At 38.7% G+C, this 19482-nt stretch overlaps 1 protein-coding gene across 1 annotated transcript in view; it reads right to left on the bottom strand.

The window, feature by feature from the left end:
* The window catches only part of DDX31 (DEAD-box helicase 31), a 2738529-nt gene that overhangs the window by 172935 nt on the left and 2546112 nt on the right, over window positions 1-19482 (bottom strand). The window contains exon 19 of the mRNA XM_044057921.1: window positions 16342-16525. Coding sequence (XP_043913856.1) covers window positions 16342-16525 — 184 coding nt within the window. The remainder of the gene's footprint in view (window positions 1-16341; window positions 16526-19482) is intronic.

Genomic DNA, 19482 nt, shown 5'->3' with positions numbered 1-19482 from the left:
AAATACTGATCAAACTCGATTCTGGCTATGTGCATTGACTGAACAAAGGGTGCCAGCACAAAATATGGCATTAGTTGAGACAGGCTGGAAACTCTCTCTCCCAGAAAATTGGCACTGGGGGCAAAAAGGGCTATTAGGTGAAAGTTGGAAGGTTTTTACATTATGGGAGTCAGAACGTGAAGTGATAGTGAAGGCTATCAATTTAGATAACAAGACACAAATGATTCAGAAAGGACAACCTTTAGTAGAAATTTGTATGCATCAAGATGCTGTCATTTTACTACAAGACTGTGATACTAAACCAAGCAAATGGCTGGGACTGAAAGTTATAGTGACCACACCCAATCAGCCAAATGAACATGGGACAGTAATTTGTGATGGACCTGGTGATACTGTTTTAGTATTACTTGATTCTGCTAAACAACCATTGTACTTTCCTCTCCATAGATTATTGCCACTGTTTGGGAAGGAGCCAACCTTTTCCGACGACAACACTTAGATGGGCCATATAACTGTCTTGACCCTGTCCCTCTATTTGAAGGGGAAGATGTTACAAATTTAACAGCTGACTGTGACTTTTATTGGAAATTGGGAGACCATCTATATGCGGTGACACCCAAGCCTGCATTAACTTGGAACATCACTCAGAGGGAAAACATTACAACTGTATGTAGACTGAACTGTGATAGACATCCTGAAAAATGTGTCTCCAACCCTTTCGGAGGTTTGTACCAAAGGCTAAACGAGTCGGGATTTTCTTTAGCTAAGTCTCCATTAGATTCCTCCTGCGTAGCTGAATTTTGAAGGGAAAATGACACTGCGGAAACCCTATCTCCAGATTTGGAGATATATGCCATGGACAATAGTTCAACTGTATTTAATGGTTTGGGACATGTGGTAAGATATACCAGAGGATGTAAAACTGTAAGTAGTGCTAGAGTTATACAACGTATTAAAATGATAGTTAACATGTCAGCAGTTGATATTGCCACCAGGTATCCACATTGTAAAATTGCACAATTATGGCCAGTTGATTCTTTGCATATCAAATACAAACATTACAGATATAGAAGAAATAAACGGGATGTTACAGGTATTCTTGGTACTGCACTAGGTGCAGTCGGAACAGGGACTGGATTCCTAAACAGTGTAGATATAGATACCCTACGTAGCAAATTGAGCCGTTTGGGCACTGACCTAAATATGGCCTTTAAGCTACTTGCAGACCATGATCCCGAGCTGGGACAAAGAACTGTAGACGGTATTTTAACCCAAACTGTCTTATGGAGGTGGATTGAACATACAAATACATATACAGAACAGATTTTAAGTAACCTTACAGCAGAAGTAAATCAGACTTTTTGTATCTTATCTCAGTTGGCTGCCAACCAGCAATATTTGCAATTCACTCAAACTTGGGGGTAAAAAGGCAGCCCATTGGCAAAAGGAACTGCAACTGTATCATTGGTTAAAACCAATAGATTTTGCATGTGAAAATAAGTCTTGTATGCTGATTTTTGACTATCTTGCTAGTAAGAAAGGAACAAAGCAGGTCTGTTCATTTGTTGCATTGCCTTTGCAATTTGGAGATAATTGGTGGGTACCTCAAATTGAATCTACTTTGACTGAGTATAATGATGTACCCGTTGATGTGGCAGGTTGTGAAACCTGGCCCCAGGGGTGGGTATGCATGATGGTGAAAAAGAAGCCTCACCCATGCTTACATAATGAAACTGGGGAATGTACCTGGCACAGGTATGTAGTGAATGGTACAGACATCTACCAGCTAAATGATACCACTGCTTGTGTGATATCCTCCTGTAGATTAGCCTGGAGTGATGGAATGATCACAACTGGTGGAGCATACTGTAAAAGTAATATCCATGCAATTATAGATTTTTGTACTGGAGAATTGATTAGACTGACTAGATGGATGGACGTCACATTTAATGCTAGCATAGAACCATTACACACTTTTAAGTGGCCATCTCTAGTCCACCCGGACTTTCAACAGATTAAGCAGGTAGGACAAACAGTGTTGCAGCTTTTAAATAAAACACTAAATGATGCGCATCAAACAGTGATTAAAATGATTAAAGATAAAGGTACCATTGTAAAGATTGCAAATGAAATACAGGATATAACTGTTTCGCATTGGTATGATGTTTTTATGTGGTCATCTAAGGCTTCAGTGTGGTTTAATTTGTTGTTGCATCCCTTACTTTTGACCACAATAGTTTCTGTATTATTTTGCATAATATCATGCTGCATTTATTGTAAAGTGATGAGAAGGTACAAACTGATGTTGTCAGTTTTAACCATTATAAGGGATACACAGCGTACGTTGCTCAATGCAAGGGGTGGCCTGTGACGGATCCACACAGTCTACCAGTTTTTGCTATGCCTCGAGCCACATATCACTGTGTATGTTTAATTATTGCTAGATTGATTATTGCTAGTTCTTGATATGCCACTACATCACTATATGCTGCTAATACTGAAACAATACAATATGCTTAAGAGCAGGCCTTGCTCACTGATTACTGGTATTACTGAACTTTTGTTAACCTATATCAGCTTAAAAGATGTTTACCAGAATGTGGGGATTTCAAAGAGGAACTATATCACAAGGTTGTGAGCTAACGGTTCTCTGAAAAAGGGAAGTAGGGCATAAGACCAGACATTACGAGACTTGTTTACAACTTAGGAAATGATCTGTAATTTTCTAAAATATTCCATCAACTCATGATGAGCCTGTAATGTCAGATCTTTCTACAATATTCTGTCAACTCAAAAAAGACTATAAAAGCTCAAAGGCTAAGATGAAAATCATCATCAGCATCCGGATTTGATCACAGCACTAGCCTGAACTGAGCTTAGAGACATTTCGCCAGTGTCGGCCTTGCCTTGACTGAACAGATAGCTGCACTGGATAGGATTGAAGTTTCCCTATCAGTGGCAAAGATGATTTTGTTTATGCATATGCTTGTAAGTACATGATTTATTAGTTTTTCTGTTTATTTAGTATTAGCTTTACTGTACTTTAAGAAACGTTTTGCCTAATAAATTAATAAGTTAAGTTTGAGCCTTGGTGTTTTGTGTCATTTCTATCCCTGTATTAACCTCAGATTTTGAAGTAATGGACTGATACAATAGGGAAGGCAGTCTCTAACTTAACAGTCCAAACTACTTCTTGGTCTCATCCCACTCTGTTACCTTTCCCTCTCTAGTTATTTGCTTCCAATATCTTCGTTCCTTTGCCAGTTTTCTATAGTTAATTCCAGTCCCCTTTCCTATTTTCTGTATCACTAATTGCAGTCACTCCTTTTGGCAAAATCTCCTTTCTCCATTCCCATATTGGCTTACCTCTTAAAATACTTTCTGCAGCTTTATGACTAAAATATTCTGTCTGGTTGTCGTCATTCTCCTTGAGGATCTGAATCCAAAATCCCAGTCTCTCCTTATTTCATGGGTACTTGCGTATTATCGCAACCAGATTTCTAACATTGCGTAATTCCTAATGTTTTCATGAAAGGACTGTATGTTTAAGTAAAACTGGGTATATAAACTCCTAATTACCTTTTGATCACTTTGCTTGTGCAACAGGACCAGGAGGAAGAAACTGAAACAGGAGTTTGGCAATTGACCATGGAAGGAACAACATTTGTCATCCATCGCGTTGTTATAAAAGACAGACAGCATAGAACCTTCTGCTGTACCAAACTGACCACAAAAGCAAGGGAACTGAAATCCTTTATATGTCTGAAAGAGGATCTGTTAAGTTACGCTCCTTCTTACCCTTTCTGTTATACTTACTACTGTAAAAATTCCCGGTGTACTTTCCAAACACTTTGTGAAATGGTTGTTGAGCAGAAGTATAAGGTTTCCATTTTTCTCATAGGCGGACCCCACTCCACAGCTTTGCCAGCACTTTCTCAAGTGAAAAGTGTATACCTGCAGACAAATGAGTGCCTGAAACAGCTCAAACTACTGATCATAGTCCTTACTAATGGCCAAAAAGTTAACATTAGTTTCAGAAATGCCATTCATTTAAATATGACACGATACAAATACAAATGTAAAACCCTGAATCTCACTGCCGACTTGTAAAAAGGCAGAATACATCCCTAACACATCCCTGTGTATGAAGAGGCCAACAGCTGTTACCAGGTTGGTACGTCATGTAATATTTTAATGTATGCCATTTCTGAAAGTAATATTAACTTTTTGCCCATTAGTAAGGACTATGATCAGCAGTTTAAAGTGCTTCAGGCAGTTGCTTGTGTGCAGCGATTTTCTCCCCCGTGAAAATCTGGTTGCAATAATACGCAAGTACCATTTCATGAGTTCCACCCCTCCTGCGTTATCATAATCATCCCTTTCCACTTTGAATGGTAACCTTCTGGTTGTGCTATGTATATCAGCCTTGATTGTGTAGCTCTGAAATACCCTTCAAATCAGGTAATCCTAAACCACCTTGTTCAAAGGGAAGAATCAACTTATCCTGACATAACCCTTGCTCACTTCCCCTCCCAGATAAATTCCTTCAACTCTTTATTATAGTCTGTAACTACTCCTCTGGCTGGCAAAAGTGTGCCTGACCTGTATATAAAACTACAGGGACTAAAAACATTTTCACAGCTTGTATCTTATTATCCATATCCATAAACAAGAGCTTCCAGTTTTTCAGTTTTTGTATTAACTTTTGTTAAATCTCTTCTCACATATCCTTAACTCCCAAAACAGAAGCCTTCTTAATCCACACTCCCAAATACTCCATCTGTTCACATAAATATGCATACTACTGAACACATTTGTGTCTATAGCTTTTATTTTATCTTCATTCATTTTATATCCTGAAAAGATTTGAAACCGTCTCAAAATGCTCCGCAGCAATGAGATGTCCTTTACTGAATGTATCAAGTACAAAATCATGCAAACTCAAATAAAGCCAACTTTTCCTGATTATCATACCAATTACATCCTTGAATTTTGAATCCATTACTTTCCTTACCAATGGATCTAAATGTAAAGCAAACAACAAAGGGGAAAGTAGACACCCCTACTTGGTTATTCTGTCCAAACATGACTTATTGGACAGAAACTATCCCACTTTAATTCTTGCCTCCGATATTTCACGTCCTCCTAATTAACCTTATCATTGTATCAGGGAATGCAAATGCTTCCATTGCCCTAGTAATAAAATTCCAGCTTATTCTGTTGAATGCTTTCTCTGCATCAAAACCAACAGTGGTATTTTCAAACATTCTGCTTCCCTGTGGATTATCCGTGATAAATTAATGTTGTCAAATGTTTCCCTCTCCTCCTCAAAACCACACTGATACAAATCCATTGATTTTTCACAATACCTTTACCATCCTTTTAGCTAGTACAGACAAACACTTTATAAACAAGATTTAAATCTGAAATAGGTCTAATGCGTCTTTACACTCTTTGGGTAATACAGTCACTATAACTTTCTTCCAAGAAGCCAGTACTTTCCCTTTCTACTTTCTGTTGCCCAAATCACCGTACTAAAAGTTTTTGTTCTCTGCAGTTGTTATCAAAAATGGTTGCTTACCAGCAATCTTTCTAAATTCATGCATATTATCCAAACACGCACTTATTTTCTCTTTAGCACTCTGCAGTTGCTCCTCTTCTTGTTCTGTGAGATTCCCCTTCTTCTGCAATACTTTAACCTCAGTCAAACCCACTAAATAATTCCTATTACTTCTTAACTATATCTCTCTTTTATTTCTACCCCACTAATAACCTCCATTTTCATTTCATCCCATTCACTTACTATCCCTTATACTGTAGTAACCTTAGGATAATTTCCAGAACACATTCCTTATATTTCTCTCTTTTTATCCGGTAGGTGGGTGTACAACGAAGGTCAGAAGTAGTTGCATTGTGTTTTTGTAGACCTAAAGACAGCATATGACAGGGTGCCTAGAGAGGAGTTGTGGTATTGTATGAGGAAGTCGGGAGTGTCAGAAAAGCATGTAAGAGTGGTACAGGCTATGTATGACGGTAGTGTGACAGCGGTGAGGTCTGTGATGGGAGTGATGGATGCATTTAAGGTGGAGGTGGGATTACATCAAGGATCAGCTATGAGCCCTTTCTTATTTGCAATGGTGACAGGTTGACAGACGAGATCAGACAGGAGTCCCCGTGGACTATGATGTTTGCAGATGGCATTGTAATCTGTAGTGAGAGTAGGGAACAGGTTGAAGAGACCCTGGAGAGATGGAGATATGCTCTAGAGAAAAGAGGAATGAAGGTCAGCAGGACTAAGACAGAATATATGTGTGTGAATGAGAGGGAGGATAGAGGAATGGTGAGGATGCAAGGAGTAGAAGTGGCAAAGGTGGATGAGTTTAAATACTTGGGATCAATAGTTCAGAGTAATGGTGAATGTGGAAGAGAGGTGAAGAAGAGAGTACAGGCAGGATGGAGTGGGTGGAGAAGAGTGTCATGAGTGATTTATGACAGAGTACCAGTACGAGTGAAAGGGAAGGTATACAAGAGGGTAGTGAGACCACCTATGTTATATGGGTTGCAGACAGTGGCATTGGCAAAAAAGCAGGAGTTAGAGCTGGATGTGGCAGAGTTAAAGATGTTAAGATTTGCAATGGGTGTGATGAGGGTGGACAAGATTAGGAATATGTATATTAGAGGGGCAGCCCAAGTTGGAAGGTTTGGAGACAAAGCCAGACAGGCAAGGTTACGTTAGTTTGGACATGTGCTGAGGAGGGATGCTGAGTACATTAGGAAAAAGATGCTAAGGATGATGCTACCAGGTAACAGGAAAAGAAGAAGGCCTAAGATAAGGTTTACGGATGTGGTGAGAGAGGACATGCTGGTGTGACACAGCAAGATGCAGAGGACAGGAAGAAATGGAAACAGATGACCCGCCATGGCGACCCCTAATGGGAACAGCCAAAAGAAGATGATGATGATGACTCTGCATTTTATTTTAGTTATCAGTGCATGATCTGAAATAGTTACTGTATGTGTAGTGAAGCGTTCAGTTAAATGCACGTGCTCCTGTGAAATATATTTTAAATTCAGTCTAGTCCAGTTATTGTACCTTGGGAAATAATATGGAAATTGCATCTGGATTCACCTCCTTCATACTGAATTTTATTATACATTTCTTCAGAAATCTACCCTTGTTTGTTATATTTTCCCTTCCATGTCCCCTGATATATCCTCACTACTGCAAATCAAGTTTATTCCTCACCTGTAAGTAATACTCTCTGCTGAAATCTGATTACTTCTCCCAAAATGTTCTTAAGATCCATAATAGCAGTTCTTGGTAGAATATAAATACATCTCAGAATAATCCTCTTCCCTTACCAAAAGTAGCTTACTACCACAAATCTAACATTGTAATTTTTCCTCTTCTACTATCCCTATATCAAACAGTATTATTACTCCAATTTTCCTTTGTCCCTGCAGCTCTGCTGAATATCTATCCTGAAATCATTCCTTTGTCAAATTCACATACTCATTTCTTTTCAAATGTGTCTCCTGCAGCATTGCTATTTGCACTCTGCATTTCTTAATATAAGTTAATACTATTTCCTTTTTGTCTATACCTGGCTATTTACATTCCAAGATAATATGGACATAGTAGCCATTATGATAAAAAGCTATTATTCCCACCCATTACACGAGTTTTTCTGAATGCATACTTACAGCTATTGTTTTACATGTACACACCTATGTCTGGCAGGCTGATCTTTTATGCAGTTAGTTTCAAATGGAAATTAGAAGAACCATGTCACATTTTTAAAGACGTTCTGCTTAAATGAAAATCCTCAAACAAAAAAACTAAACACATTTTCAGATTACCACATCCCCTATTAACACAGAACAAACACACAAAACTATGTACATTTTAAACAAATGAAACGGAATCTTCCAGATAGGAACAACTGCCTGAAATTGACAGATGCATTCACAGGCATTTACTAATTTAAAATTAAGGTTACTCATGCTAAAATGCATGAAAACATTATCTTATGGCCTTAAAAAGTGTACTGGCTACCTTTAAAGAAAACTAAATTGTGCATTTTTCTATTAAATACATGAAAGTATTATGGCTGGTGGGGAGGCTACTATCTCTTATTCACTTCTCATAATATCAGACTTTATTTTTCACTTAATTGCTTGCCTTTGTACCTTGAAATTTTGCATTTTCCTTAGTAAAGAATATTCAGAACTTTCAGGATTAATTGCTTTACCTACAGACAGCTCTCCATATATACAAAGTCAGCAATTATAAAAGCAGCTAACAACTTTGCAGATGCATGGAGGAATTTTTGTAAATTTCACTCAGAACAGAATTTCCTTGGCCAACTGCCTCCCTCTAACAGTATTTGCTAATGGAAAAAAACAAGCCAATATCTTTGCAGATGCAGGAAACTTAGCATGCTTCATCGCTTTCAGTATTTGTCTTATTTTTCAAGCCTATTTGCTTAAAAAAACTTTACAGCTTAAGCCAAGGGCGTTAATCTAGACATGTGCCTTTGTAAAAACAAGGAAAGTTATTATATAAGATAAGATAAGTGACACACGTTTACATACACCCCAACCTTAGCAGCCCGTGATCACAGCATTATATTAACTGAAACTTGCTTCTGTCCAGCCTTTCTTTCCTCTTGTTATACATGAAAGCCTATTAATATATGTAACATACACAACAGTAACTGAAAAGACTCCCTCATATTTAAAATACTTTGACTGCACAATATACAAAACTGCTTTACAATATAACATGCAGTTTATATCATGAAATGTTTTATATAAATACTAACAAAAACAAAAATTGTTTTATTTACAGTTACTACTTTTTTCTTATTAGTGTTCTTCAATACATTTGATAACTAATAAACAAAATACCCGTCTCAAATTTGATGAACACTAAAATGACAAGACACAAAAGGTTCAGTCAAATGTGCACTCTTCATGTTTTATTTTCAACCAAAAAACTAAGCTCTTTCATCCCTACACATTTAGGGACTTTATCAGAGTTAAAAATTACACTGCCATAAAGGCTATATATAACATGACACATCTCTGATACAAGTCACATGATTACTTCAATTAAAGCATTTAAAGAACCACATCCCAAATCTCAGTATTTCTGTAGTAAAATACAGGGAGGTGTGTCGAAGTCTGCATATTTTGACCAAACAGTCTGCTGATGCCAACAGACATATTTGAGGCAGATAAATGGATACAAGGACCACAGCTTGTCTGTCTGTCTCTCTCTTTCTCATAGGTGGTATGCAGCCAGTGGTGGAATTCAAACTCCTCTGTGTCAGCCAGGTCTGTCACACACAGGTGGCAGAGCTGCAATCCAGCATATATGGCTTGGAGTGTTCTGTGCAGAGTTTAGGGCAACTATAATACATTAAAGAAAAAACAGCTAACACAAACCACCAAGTGGATTAACTTCACTGCAATTTCAAGAATAAAAGTAAAATTATATGTCCACATGCAAGTGAAGTTAATAGCTGCGTGATGTTCAGTCTCAATCAAAAAGCTACTGGCTCCTTATTCCATACAACGATAGTACCCTCCCCTAATGATGTCATTTTTTAATTGTTTTAATATGAACCTATAGGGTTTGATTTCATTGTATTTAAATGCTTTTAACTGACTATGCACTTTGTAGTTTGATAAAGCCATGGAGGTGAAAGCGCTTACTAACTGTGCTAGCATTCAATAAACCTGTTTATGCAGAAGCCGTGCTGAGTTGGTGTTATTATCATTGTATGGAATAAGGATCCAGTTGCTTTTTGATTGAGACTGAACATCACGCAGCTATTATCTTCACTTGCATGTGGACATATAACTATAATACATACTCACCCAGACTTCCTTCCTATATTAAGGACAGCCAATATTTTTTTTTAAAATGAGTTACAGAAAATATCTTGGCAAGAGTATTTCTTACTTACTACTGTAGGTGCAACATTTTTATACATTAATTTAGCATTGTTTGGGTTTGCAAGCTTTATTGTAGACTTTGCATGACATTTCTTTATTTTCTTTTGTTACTGAACTTATATTTGACAAATTTGTTTTTCTGTTTCAGTGATGAATTAGCCACCTTAGAGTTAAAGGTACAGGAACAAAATTTGCCCCTAGCTATGCCAAATGTTTTACAGGTTATTCAGTAAAGATCTATTTTATGATGCCATTACTTCACAAATAATGTACTGCATAAAAGATAAACATATCATTTTTTTTCTTTTATTGTTAAGGGATCAGTGGATATATTTAATACATTTTGGTCATATACAGAAACATTATTTTAATATTTATTTTATGTATAATGTACAAAACATGTCAATTTCTTGGATATGCTGGCCTATTTTTCACATGGAAAAAATATTGACTATGTTCCACAAAGAATGCCTGTACAATGTTGCTTCTCCTCTCTGTGGCATATGGAACCACATATGCTCTTCCCCCTGTCAAACCCAGAGCAGACTTTTGCTTGTGAAAAAAACTGTACAGTTAAAATTCATCAGAAGAGTGAGGCAGGATGGGGGAGAAGGGAAAGGGTGCAGCCCTCCTGCCTCCATTAGAGGTGAGGGAGGGGTTGCATATAGTCTGGACCACACTGGCTAGTGTTAACTTCCTGGTGAAGACCGGAAAGCTCACTGTTCATGCCGAAGAGGGTGGGGTATGGACACCTGGTGTGAAAGCCCCTTGCAGAAGTGACAGAACATCCTCCACTGCTGATCCAGTTTCACTCCTTTCCCTTCCCACCCCATGCCTTGCCAATTATATGCATTAGGGACAGATAAAGGATAAAATCTCAAACATCCCCCTGATAGCTGTCTGAATGATGCCCTATGGCTATCCCTCACCCTGGTGACAGGGAATAACTGGGTTGATGGGGCATGGAGGGTGCTGATAATTAACAAAGCTGCTAGGACAAAAGTGCAAAAAAAGATGTTAGACTCAGTGTTAGATTAGGAAGCCACTGCTGTTCCATAACAGTGTTCAACTTTTTTAATTTCAGTCTCTCCAAATAGATGAGCAGTCAGTTTGTGATGTCTGGGTAAAATGTCTCCTTATGTCAAAAATCACCAGTCAATATTGTCCAGTAAAAGTTCCAGATCTCTCCCACTTTGCACAAGTGATTATTTGTATCTTTCTTCGGTCAGTTTATTTCAGATATGAAGTTTAGTTTGCTAGGTCATAGGTCACTCACTCCATTGCTTTTCCACTGCTCTGTTCTCTCCTAGGCTACAGCTATTTGGGTGTGCACCAGCTGTAACACTCTCCTGTGTGAGTCCTCACTTTTCAGTGAGGAAACCCTCATGGATATATGGCTGTGCACCCCTCAACTGCAGACAGAAGCAGTATCACAAGACCATCAAACTGAGGTCAGCTGGTGAACTGCTATGATAATGACCTGCCCTAGCCTTGCCCAAGATATGGCAGGTGATATATTATGTGCAGCTGTCATTTGGGTAAGGTGTGGAAGTAGCCCCTTCCTCCATGGTGATGCTTCTCTAATGCCCTTGTTTATTACTTTACAGGCTGTCTTACATGCTCCAGATGAGTACCAGAAATCAGTCATAGGGTGTGCTTCTAGCAGGTTTCCCTTTCCACCCCCTGTCAGAGGTCAGCAAGCATCCACCTCATCAGTCTTCTCTCACCACTCACGGGATTCTCCAGCAGTCAGGCAACTAGAAGAACATAGGTAATGTGGGTTGAAGTCGGGGCTTCATCCACATATGCCATGAAATGAATCAGAAGCTATTTGTATCAAGCCACACTCATCATAGTTTTAGACCATTCCATAGTACTACCTCAGCCCTCCTCTCCTTTACTAATGTCAGTAACCAAAACTGGAACAATAACAAACTCTCCTCTGCCCTCTTTCTGGATCTTTCAAAGGCCTTCGGCAAGGTCAACCATCAACTCCTCATACTAACACTAAAAACCATCTCCCTTGACAACCAGTCTCTCAAGTGGTTCCAATCATATCTGAATGGTAGACACCAAGCTGTCTTATGGAAGGACAAAGTATCTACCCTACTACCCATCACTCTGGGAATTCCCCAGGGATCTACATTAGGACCTCTCCTATTTTCCATCTTTATTAATGACTTGCACAAGGTCATTCCAGATGCAATCTGTGTCCAATATGCAGATGATTCAACTTTAATATGCTCGGCCACCTCACCCAGGGACCTTCAGACAGTTTCCCAAGCCAATTATAACACAGTAGAAGACTGGCTCCTTAACAGGCGGCTCTTATTAAATCCAAACAAAACAAAACTATTACTTTTCTCCCCAACAGCAGACACCCCTTACCAGCCTTTACTATAAGATCTAACAATGGGACCATCATTTCTCCAGACCCCTCTAACAAACTCTTATGAGTAATAGTTGACAAAAACCTCAAGTTCGATGCACACATTAGTCAAACTATCAAAACTGTCAATAAAAAACTTGGATCACTCTGTAGGATTAAGCCCTACCTAACTCCATTAGTTAGAACCATCATTGCCCCAACACACCTTCTCTCCACCCTCCTTTATGCTTCCCCTTTATTTACAAACTTGAGTAAGACTAACCTTAACAAACTATCTAGTTGCTATAAGAACATTCCCAGATTTGCAACTGGCACAGCTTTGAGAACCCATCACTGTCTCAGCCTAAACTCTCTAGGTTGTCTTGAATTACCTAATCTACTTCTGGTCAATCAACTAATAGTAGCTCACATGATTCTCTATCAGCCTGCAAATATGCCCGCACTCATTAACCTTATCACTCCCTATAGCAACCTTAGGGTACTATGCTCATCTAACAAACTCTTAGTTCAAACTTTTAAAGCTAATAATTTAGCTGGAGAATCACTGTTTGCCAGTTCCATGGACAAAACCTGGAACTCCCTTACTGTTGACCTTATTTCTGAACTCTCCCCAATGCAATTCAGGAAAAATCTAATACAGTACTTCAAACTGCAATGGCTTTTTGCTCATGCACCAGTCCGGACTAACTAATACCAAATGCTCATATGCTAAAACAGGTAGTCTTCCTCTACTTTGACTACATCCCAAGTTTATGTCTATTACCTAATAACAATATATTATATTGTTAAACTGATGGAGTATGAATCTATGAATGTTTTTATCATACACTGCTTTGAGCCTGACAACAGTTTTTCATCTAATATGCAACTTACATCTTATATCTTGATCTTGACAAATATTTTATACATTTATATGTAATAGTCTTTGTATGTATGTCTGGAGCTTTTCTCCCCGGGCCTCTGCTAAAAATGGACATGTATCCAGTCGGACTACCCCGGTCAACAAATGTAAAATAAAATAAATAAATAAATAATTGGAATTCTGTTACAACAGTGTGCTTCAAGACTGCTTTCCTTGTCATACAGATTGCAGAAATGTGCTGTCGAATCCAGGCGCTCACTGTAATCCCTCCAGGAAAGACAGGGTCATCGAGAAATACAGACTGACAATTTTGAATTCACTATTTTTACACCAAATCTGCAAACTGCCTTTTAAGGGACATCATGTCATAAACAACTGAACTCTAACTGCCCCTTCCATAGTTCCTTCCCAAAAACTCAACTTCATACAAGAAATGTCACTCTGCACAGTGACTGTGAAATCACTTTTACAACACGCATGCACAATGACAAATAGGATGACTGTTCTGAAGGTTCTGTCCCAGAATGTAAAGCCTACAAAAGTTACAAGTCTGTGTTTAGCCTGGCAAATATTTCTTTTTAGCTTTACTAAACATCAACGCTTACACCGACTTGCAAAATCTCATCTATGTAATCTTACCTCAAACAGCTTCTCTGTCTCTATACCATTACGTTCAGTGCTTTTTGCCAAATGGTTTCACTATTTCAGGCCAACAGACCTATTCAGTGTTTTTGTGCCCAACAGCTCCATTACTTTCACCCGACTAACCCATTCATTCGTTTGGAGGGGTGACAGACAGGCATCCTCAGGGTGGGCAACAGTTAAACAACCAATTTGTTTCTATCCTGGGTGCCTTCTTAGCACATTATAACCCCCAATGGGAAGAGTCGGATGGCTCACTGAGCTGTTATTCTGTACACACACTTGCTGCTTGTGTGCACACACCCAGGCAGTGCATGTTCATAGACTCACACTCCATGGGCACAAGAACTAGTGCTCCACTTTAGTGCAGGTCCTCTGGTGAGCCGCAGCCTTTTCTCTCCCCTTCAGGATAGACAAGCTCACTGCCATCCTCCCCTGACGCCTCTTATAAGTACCTAAACCATTAGTGGAAACTGTAACACCGGCATTGTTTTCAAGGTGTTATTGCTCTATGCTAAGAAGCTTGCTTTCATTTTCAGTGTTTGTATCCCAGGGTCATGCTTTATCTCCCAAATTTCTAATGAATGTTTACTGTTCGGGGTCAGCTCCTCCCACTTGTTCAGTGCTTATAGCTAAGCGTTACCTTCTACCTTCCAAATTCATGTTCTGCACAAGTTGTCCAGAGTCACTTCTGAAGTCTCAAATTTATGCTCAGTGCTTGCTGTCTAGGGTCACCCCCTTGCACATCACAAATACATTTTTCACCATTTCACCTTCGACATGCTGTTAATCCTAAATTCATATTCAATAATTGCTGCCAAAGGTCACCTACCCCACAATCCTAAACAGCATGATAGTCACTGGCAGTGTCTTACACCTCCAATCCCCTGGTTTTTGTTTTGTTTTGTTTCCTGATCTCCAGTTACACTCTCTGTAGTTTTCATCTCCTCCATCTAAGTGAGTTTCTTCTGGATGCCCCGATTACTGCCCACATGCTAAGGACCTGTTGTTTGATGGTTACTAAATCGTCTACGCCTGCTGTCTTCCCTTGTTTTCCTACTCTTTTTACCTGGGTTGTGGTTGAGAAGGATCTGACAGTTGAGGCCATTTACTGAATTACCTAATGTACAACTTTAAGGAAATGCTGCACACGTTAAAGGTGGAATGCAGACATACCCTACTATCACTGAGCTGATGATAAGTTTGTAGTCAAGTTCAAAGGTGTGAAAGACAGAAATACACAGTGTGCACTATTACAACAGCTGTGCTTGTCTGTTAAGTTATGTGTGTGTACAAGATTCAGAATTTTTATTACAGACACAAAGTGCACACTTTTCTTAAAAGAAACATCTAGAACATAAAACAAGTGCTTAATTACTCACGAGATTGCACATAGAAATTCATATACTGTAGCACTGGGTATAAAATAAATACAGTGGGATTTTTATAATGAGTTATTTGGATGCCTAACTGGTTCACCCTAGCACAGCTTATCTTGTGTACTTCAAACAGTCGCAGATATAATAAGGGCTAAGTTATGCATACACTTTGATGAGGCATGCTGACATTTATTTGTGCTCAGGTACAAAACATCGATCTGTCATGCCTTTGTTTCATGGTACAATACTTTGTTTACAGTTTGCAAGAGTAACATTCAATGTTTAACGTTACAGAATTTGATTCAGACTTTAAATGCAAGTTTCTACTCTTTTTCAGGTATCTTTTTGTCTCTGGAGTAGTTTTACACATTTATACTATGGGTTTTACAAATGAACCAAGACAAGGAAGAACACTGAAATATTTGTTTCAATCCTTGATCGATTAGACTCAAACAACTTGCACACATTACAAAATATTAATCTGTGCCTTGTGCAGTTACTAGTTTACTATCTTTCCCTATGTCTTCCATACTGCTAGCTGAACAGCAGCACATCTCAACATTCAGCACTGACAAATGATTACATAATGCTGTATTACAGACAGTGGTAGTAACATAACGCTGTATTACAGACAGTGGCAGTAACATAATGCTGTATTACAGACAGTGGCAGTCACATAACACTGTATTACAGACAGTGGCAGTGAGCACTACTTCATTTTCCATCAGTGTAACAATATCCGTCTCTTAAGTTACCCCGACCGAGTGAGATAGGATGGAAGTTATTGTGCCTTAACCAGCAAGGCACTTCACTGCACCCTTTCCTTACCACTGATCACAATGTTGACACCCTTGTTTATCATCATAAGAACACACACCTTGGGGTTCGCATAAGCTCTTAGTATATTGTTGGGGTCCCTTCTACCCTGCAGTGAAGGGCAGTCACACAAGGTTGTATTATTAGCATGACAATGCACATGGTTAACCAAATTATCCAGATAATAATGAATGTTATTAGACTTGCACATCTTACAGAACCTTATGCTGCCTTCCTAACAGTTATGAAACAAATCTACTCTTCATTAGTTGCATTTTAAGCTTACTTACCTCTTTCGTGTATGCCTGTTTTTCTTCTTTTCTCCACTTCCAATTAGTGACGCTCTAAGGTTTTGTGGAGCATCACGTAGGCCAAAACTTTTAGCAGTATGCCCCAGATGGAGGGCTTTAATATGGAAAAAATGTTTCAGGTTTGAAGGATATGTTGTATAGGCTCGTATGAAAGACTGCAAGGCTAGAGATAAAACAAACAATAACAGCCATGAGTCTACCTCTGCATTAAAATTATTTCTGTCTCCATGTTATCTTTTCTTCATCAATGATCTGCAGTAAATAGTGAATCATACTAAAACAGAAACATTAACAATTCTCTCAGTCTGTCACCACTCTGAGTTTTCAGTACTGCATGTATCTGCAAACACCAAAGAGCTTAGCATTAATTGGGGTAAAGTAATATCCTTATTACACAGCAATCGGACAGATAACGAACAGGACATTAAGCTTATGTGTACATAAACCACTTATGATGCTACAAGAATTAATAGCTGATTTACAACTTTTAAAAATACGTCAAGAGTCAGTCACTGCAAAACATAAATCAATTTAATTGCTCACAAATAATTTTGCATTTATTACCAGATGGTTTGGGTTCCTATCAGTTCGTCGAATCTTCAGCAGTTCGAACACCATATGTCCGAACTGTGAGGTTCGAAAACTGATTATCATGAAGCCGTGGAACACCAAATTCTTTCCCAGGGAAAGAATTTGGTGGGCCGTTTCTGTGGCTTCATGATTTTCAGCACTGTGGTGGAAAGTTACGGGTCGGTTTCAGGTAAGTGTGCGATTGTGTGGATGTTAGGGTTAGGGCACGGGTTAGGTGGGTTAGGGCACGGGTGAGGTGGCTGTGTGATAGTGACAGACTTTAGGGTTAGGGTGGGATAGGTGAGTTAGGGTTAGGGCGCGGGTAAGGTGAGTGTGCGATAGTGACGGACCTTAGGGTTAGGGTTTGGGTTAAGGTAAGTGGATAGATAGTACTGTATGTACAGTTTAGTGTAGGGTTAGATGTAGGATTTTAAGTGTATTTGTGTGGATTGCTGTATTTTTTGGTGTGCTTGTGTTGTGTGTGTGTTTCTTGGAACAGCGATTTTTTTCCCCGGGAATAAAATCGCTGTTCTAAGCCTTTGATGGTTTTGCACTTCGAGGTTAGAAGTTCGAACATATGATGTTCGAACTTCTGCCATTTCAACAAAGTGACAGAGACCCAATGGTTTTATTAGGTAGCAACTTCCCTTTTCCAAGGCTTAGTGCTACATAAAACAACAGTTTGCTAAATAAAACAATGAGACTACAAGACTGAAATAGACACAGGTATATAATAAGCTTTTGTCCAACTGTCCAACACTCGAGCCAAACCTGTTATGCACAGGATATATGCAGATGTACGTGTATATGCATATCTGTATCTATGCATATGGTGAGAAAGCTTGAGGAATTTTGTTCAAAACTCATATATTTCAGTAGCATTCACCACTCTGGGCAATTCACTTACTTTTCACTTCTTTGCCTTTGACATATTTTCAGTATTATTATTCAGAGATTTCAGCAAAAAGTGATCTCTTAATACCAAGCAACAGTTTTCTCAACAAAGCAGACATGCATTTTATATAAGCCATTACAATTAACATTTATTTTACACAAAGGTACAAATTAAAATGTATTCATCAAAAAAAGAAGTTATGTACTCACCATAATGTTCCATATGTGCTATCCATTTTCATTCTTCCTCAGCCTGTGGGTTCACTTACGATCCTGGGAACCGACTTGGCCGCTACTATAACTCGTGGTAACCCAAAACTCTTGCGCTTATCCCTTTCCCACAATGCACCTATCCCAGTTACCTCAGATCGGGTTTGGTGATAGCTCAAAGGAAAGATTAAAAGTAAGACATTCATTGAAATTACATCTGGAACCACAGTCATGTATACCAAGGATAAAAATCCGCTAATCATCTGTTCCTCTAGAAATCTAAGGGTATGGGGTCTGGTGGGTGGGGAGTTGAGGAAGAATGAAAATGGACAACACAGATGGAACGTTATGGTAAGTAGATAACTTCTTTATCTGATGTTGTCAATTTTCATTCTATCCTCAACCTGTGGGACACAGTCCCCAGCTACCTAAACCCTGGGTGGACTCAAGGAAGGATATTCCTGAGCACTATTGAACCAAATGATGCCGTTCCCCTGGAGACCAGATCCAATTTCTAATGACTAATGAAAATAAGGGGAATAGCCCCGGTTGCTGCTGCACAAATATCATCCATGGAGGGTTTAGACTGGAAGACAGTTGAAGTCACTAAAGCTCTAGTTGAATGTCCTTTCAAAGTTTTCGATAAAGCAATCCCCCAATTTATTGTAAATGAAAGAAATGCACTCGGTTAGACATCTAGCCAATGTCACTTTGCTCACAAGTTCTCCTAGTTTTGTACTTGAGTAAGAGATAAATAATTGGTCAGATTTTCTGTTATCTTTTGTTCTGTGAAGATAAAATCATAATTGTCTATGCACATAAAATCAGCATAAGCAATATTTAACTTTATTAGCAAATTTGGGGAAGAAAACTGGTAGGTTAATAGTTTGATTTGCACTGCCTTCTGAAACCACCTTTGGTAAAAAAGAGGGGTTGGTTCTTAGCGCAACCCTATCCTTGTGAAAAATCAAATATGGTGGTCTACAAGACAGAGCTTGAATTTCTAAAATCATTCTGGTGGGAGTTATGGCTACTAAGAAAATAGTTTTCTAGGACAGAAACTTAACATCACAATCTACTGTCAGTTCAAAAGGTGGTTGTATGATTGCTTGCAACACCAAGTTCAGGTCCCTAAGAGGGGTAGAATCTTTGTAAGGAGGCTTTAACAGAAGAGGGTATCTCAATAAAGCCTTACAAAGTTTATGAGAAGCAAGTGACAAATCCTCAAATCCAATATGAAAATTGGATATAGCTGCTAATTGAACTTTAATAGTAGAGAATGAAACCCCTTCATTGAATAGTGAGGCTAAAAATTCCAGAATCTTAAGAACAGGTTCATAGGTTCATAGGTTCATACTAGGCTATCTGCCCGAGGGCATTTACAAGCCTAGCCCATAGTTTTGTGGCTTACGCCACCCCTTTAGTATGGGGAACTATACCCATTAT

Source organism: Protopterus annectens, chromosome 16.part0, assembly GCF_019279795.1.
Source record: "Protopterus annectens isolate FY-2018-M chromosome 16.part0, PAN1.0, whole genome shotgun sequence".
In the NCBI taxonomy this organism is placed as follows: domain Eukaryota; kingdom Metazoa; phylum Chordata; order Ceratodontiformes; family Protopteridae; genus Protopterus; species Protopterus annectens.
This window is presented reverse-complemented; position numbering and strand designations above follow the sequence as displayed.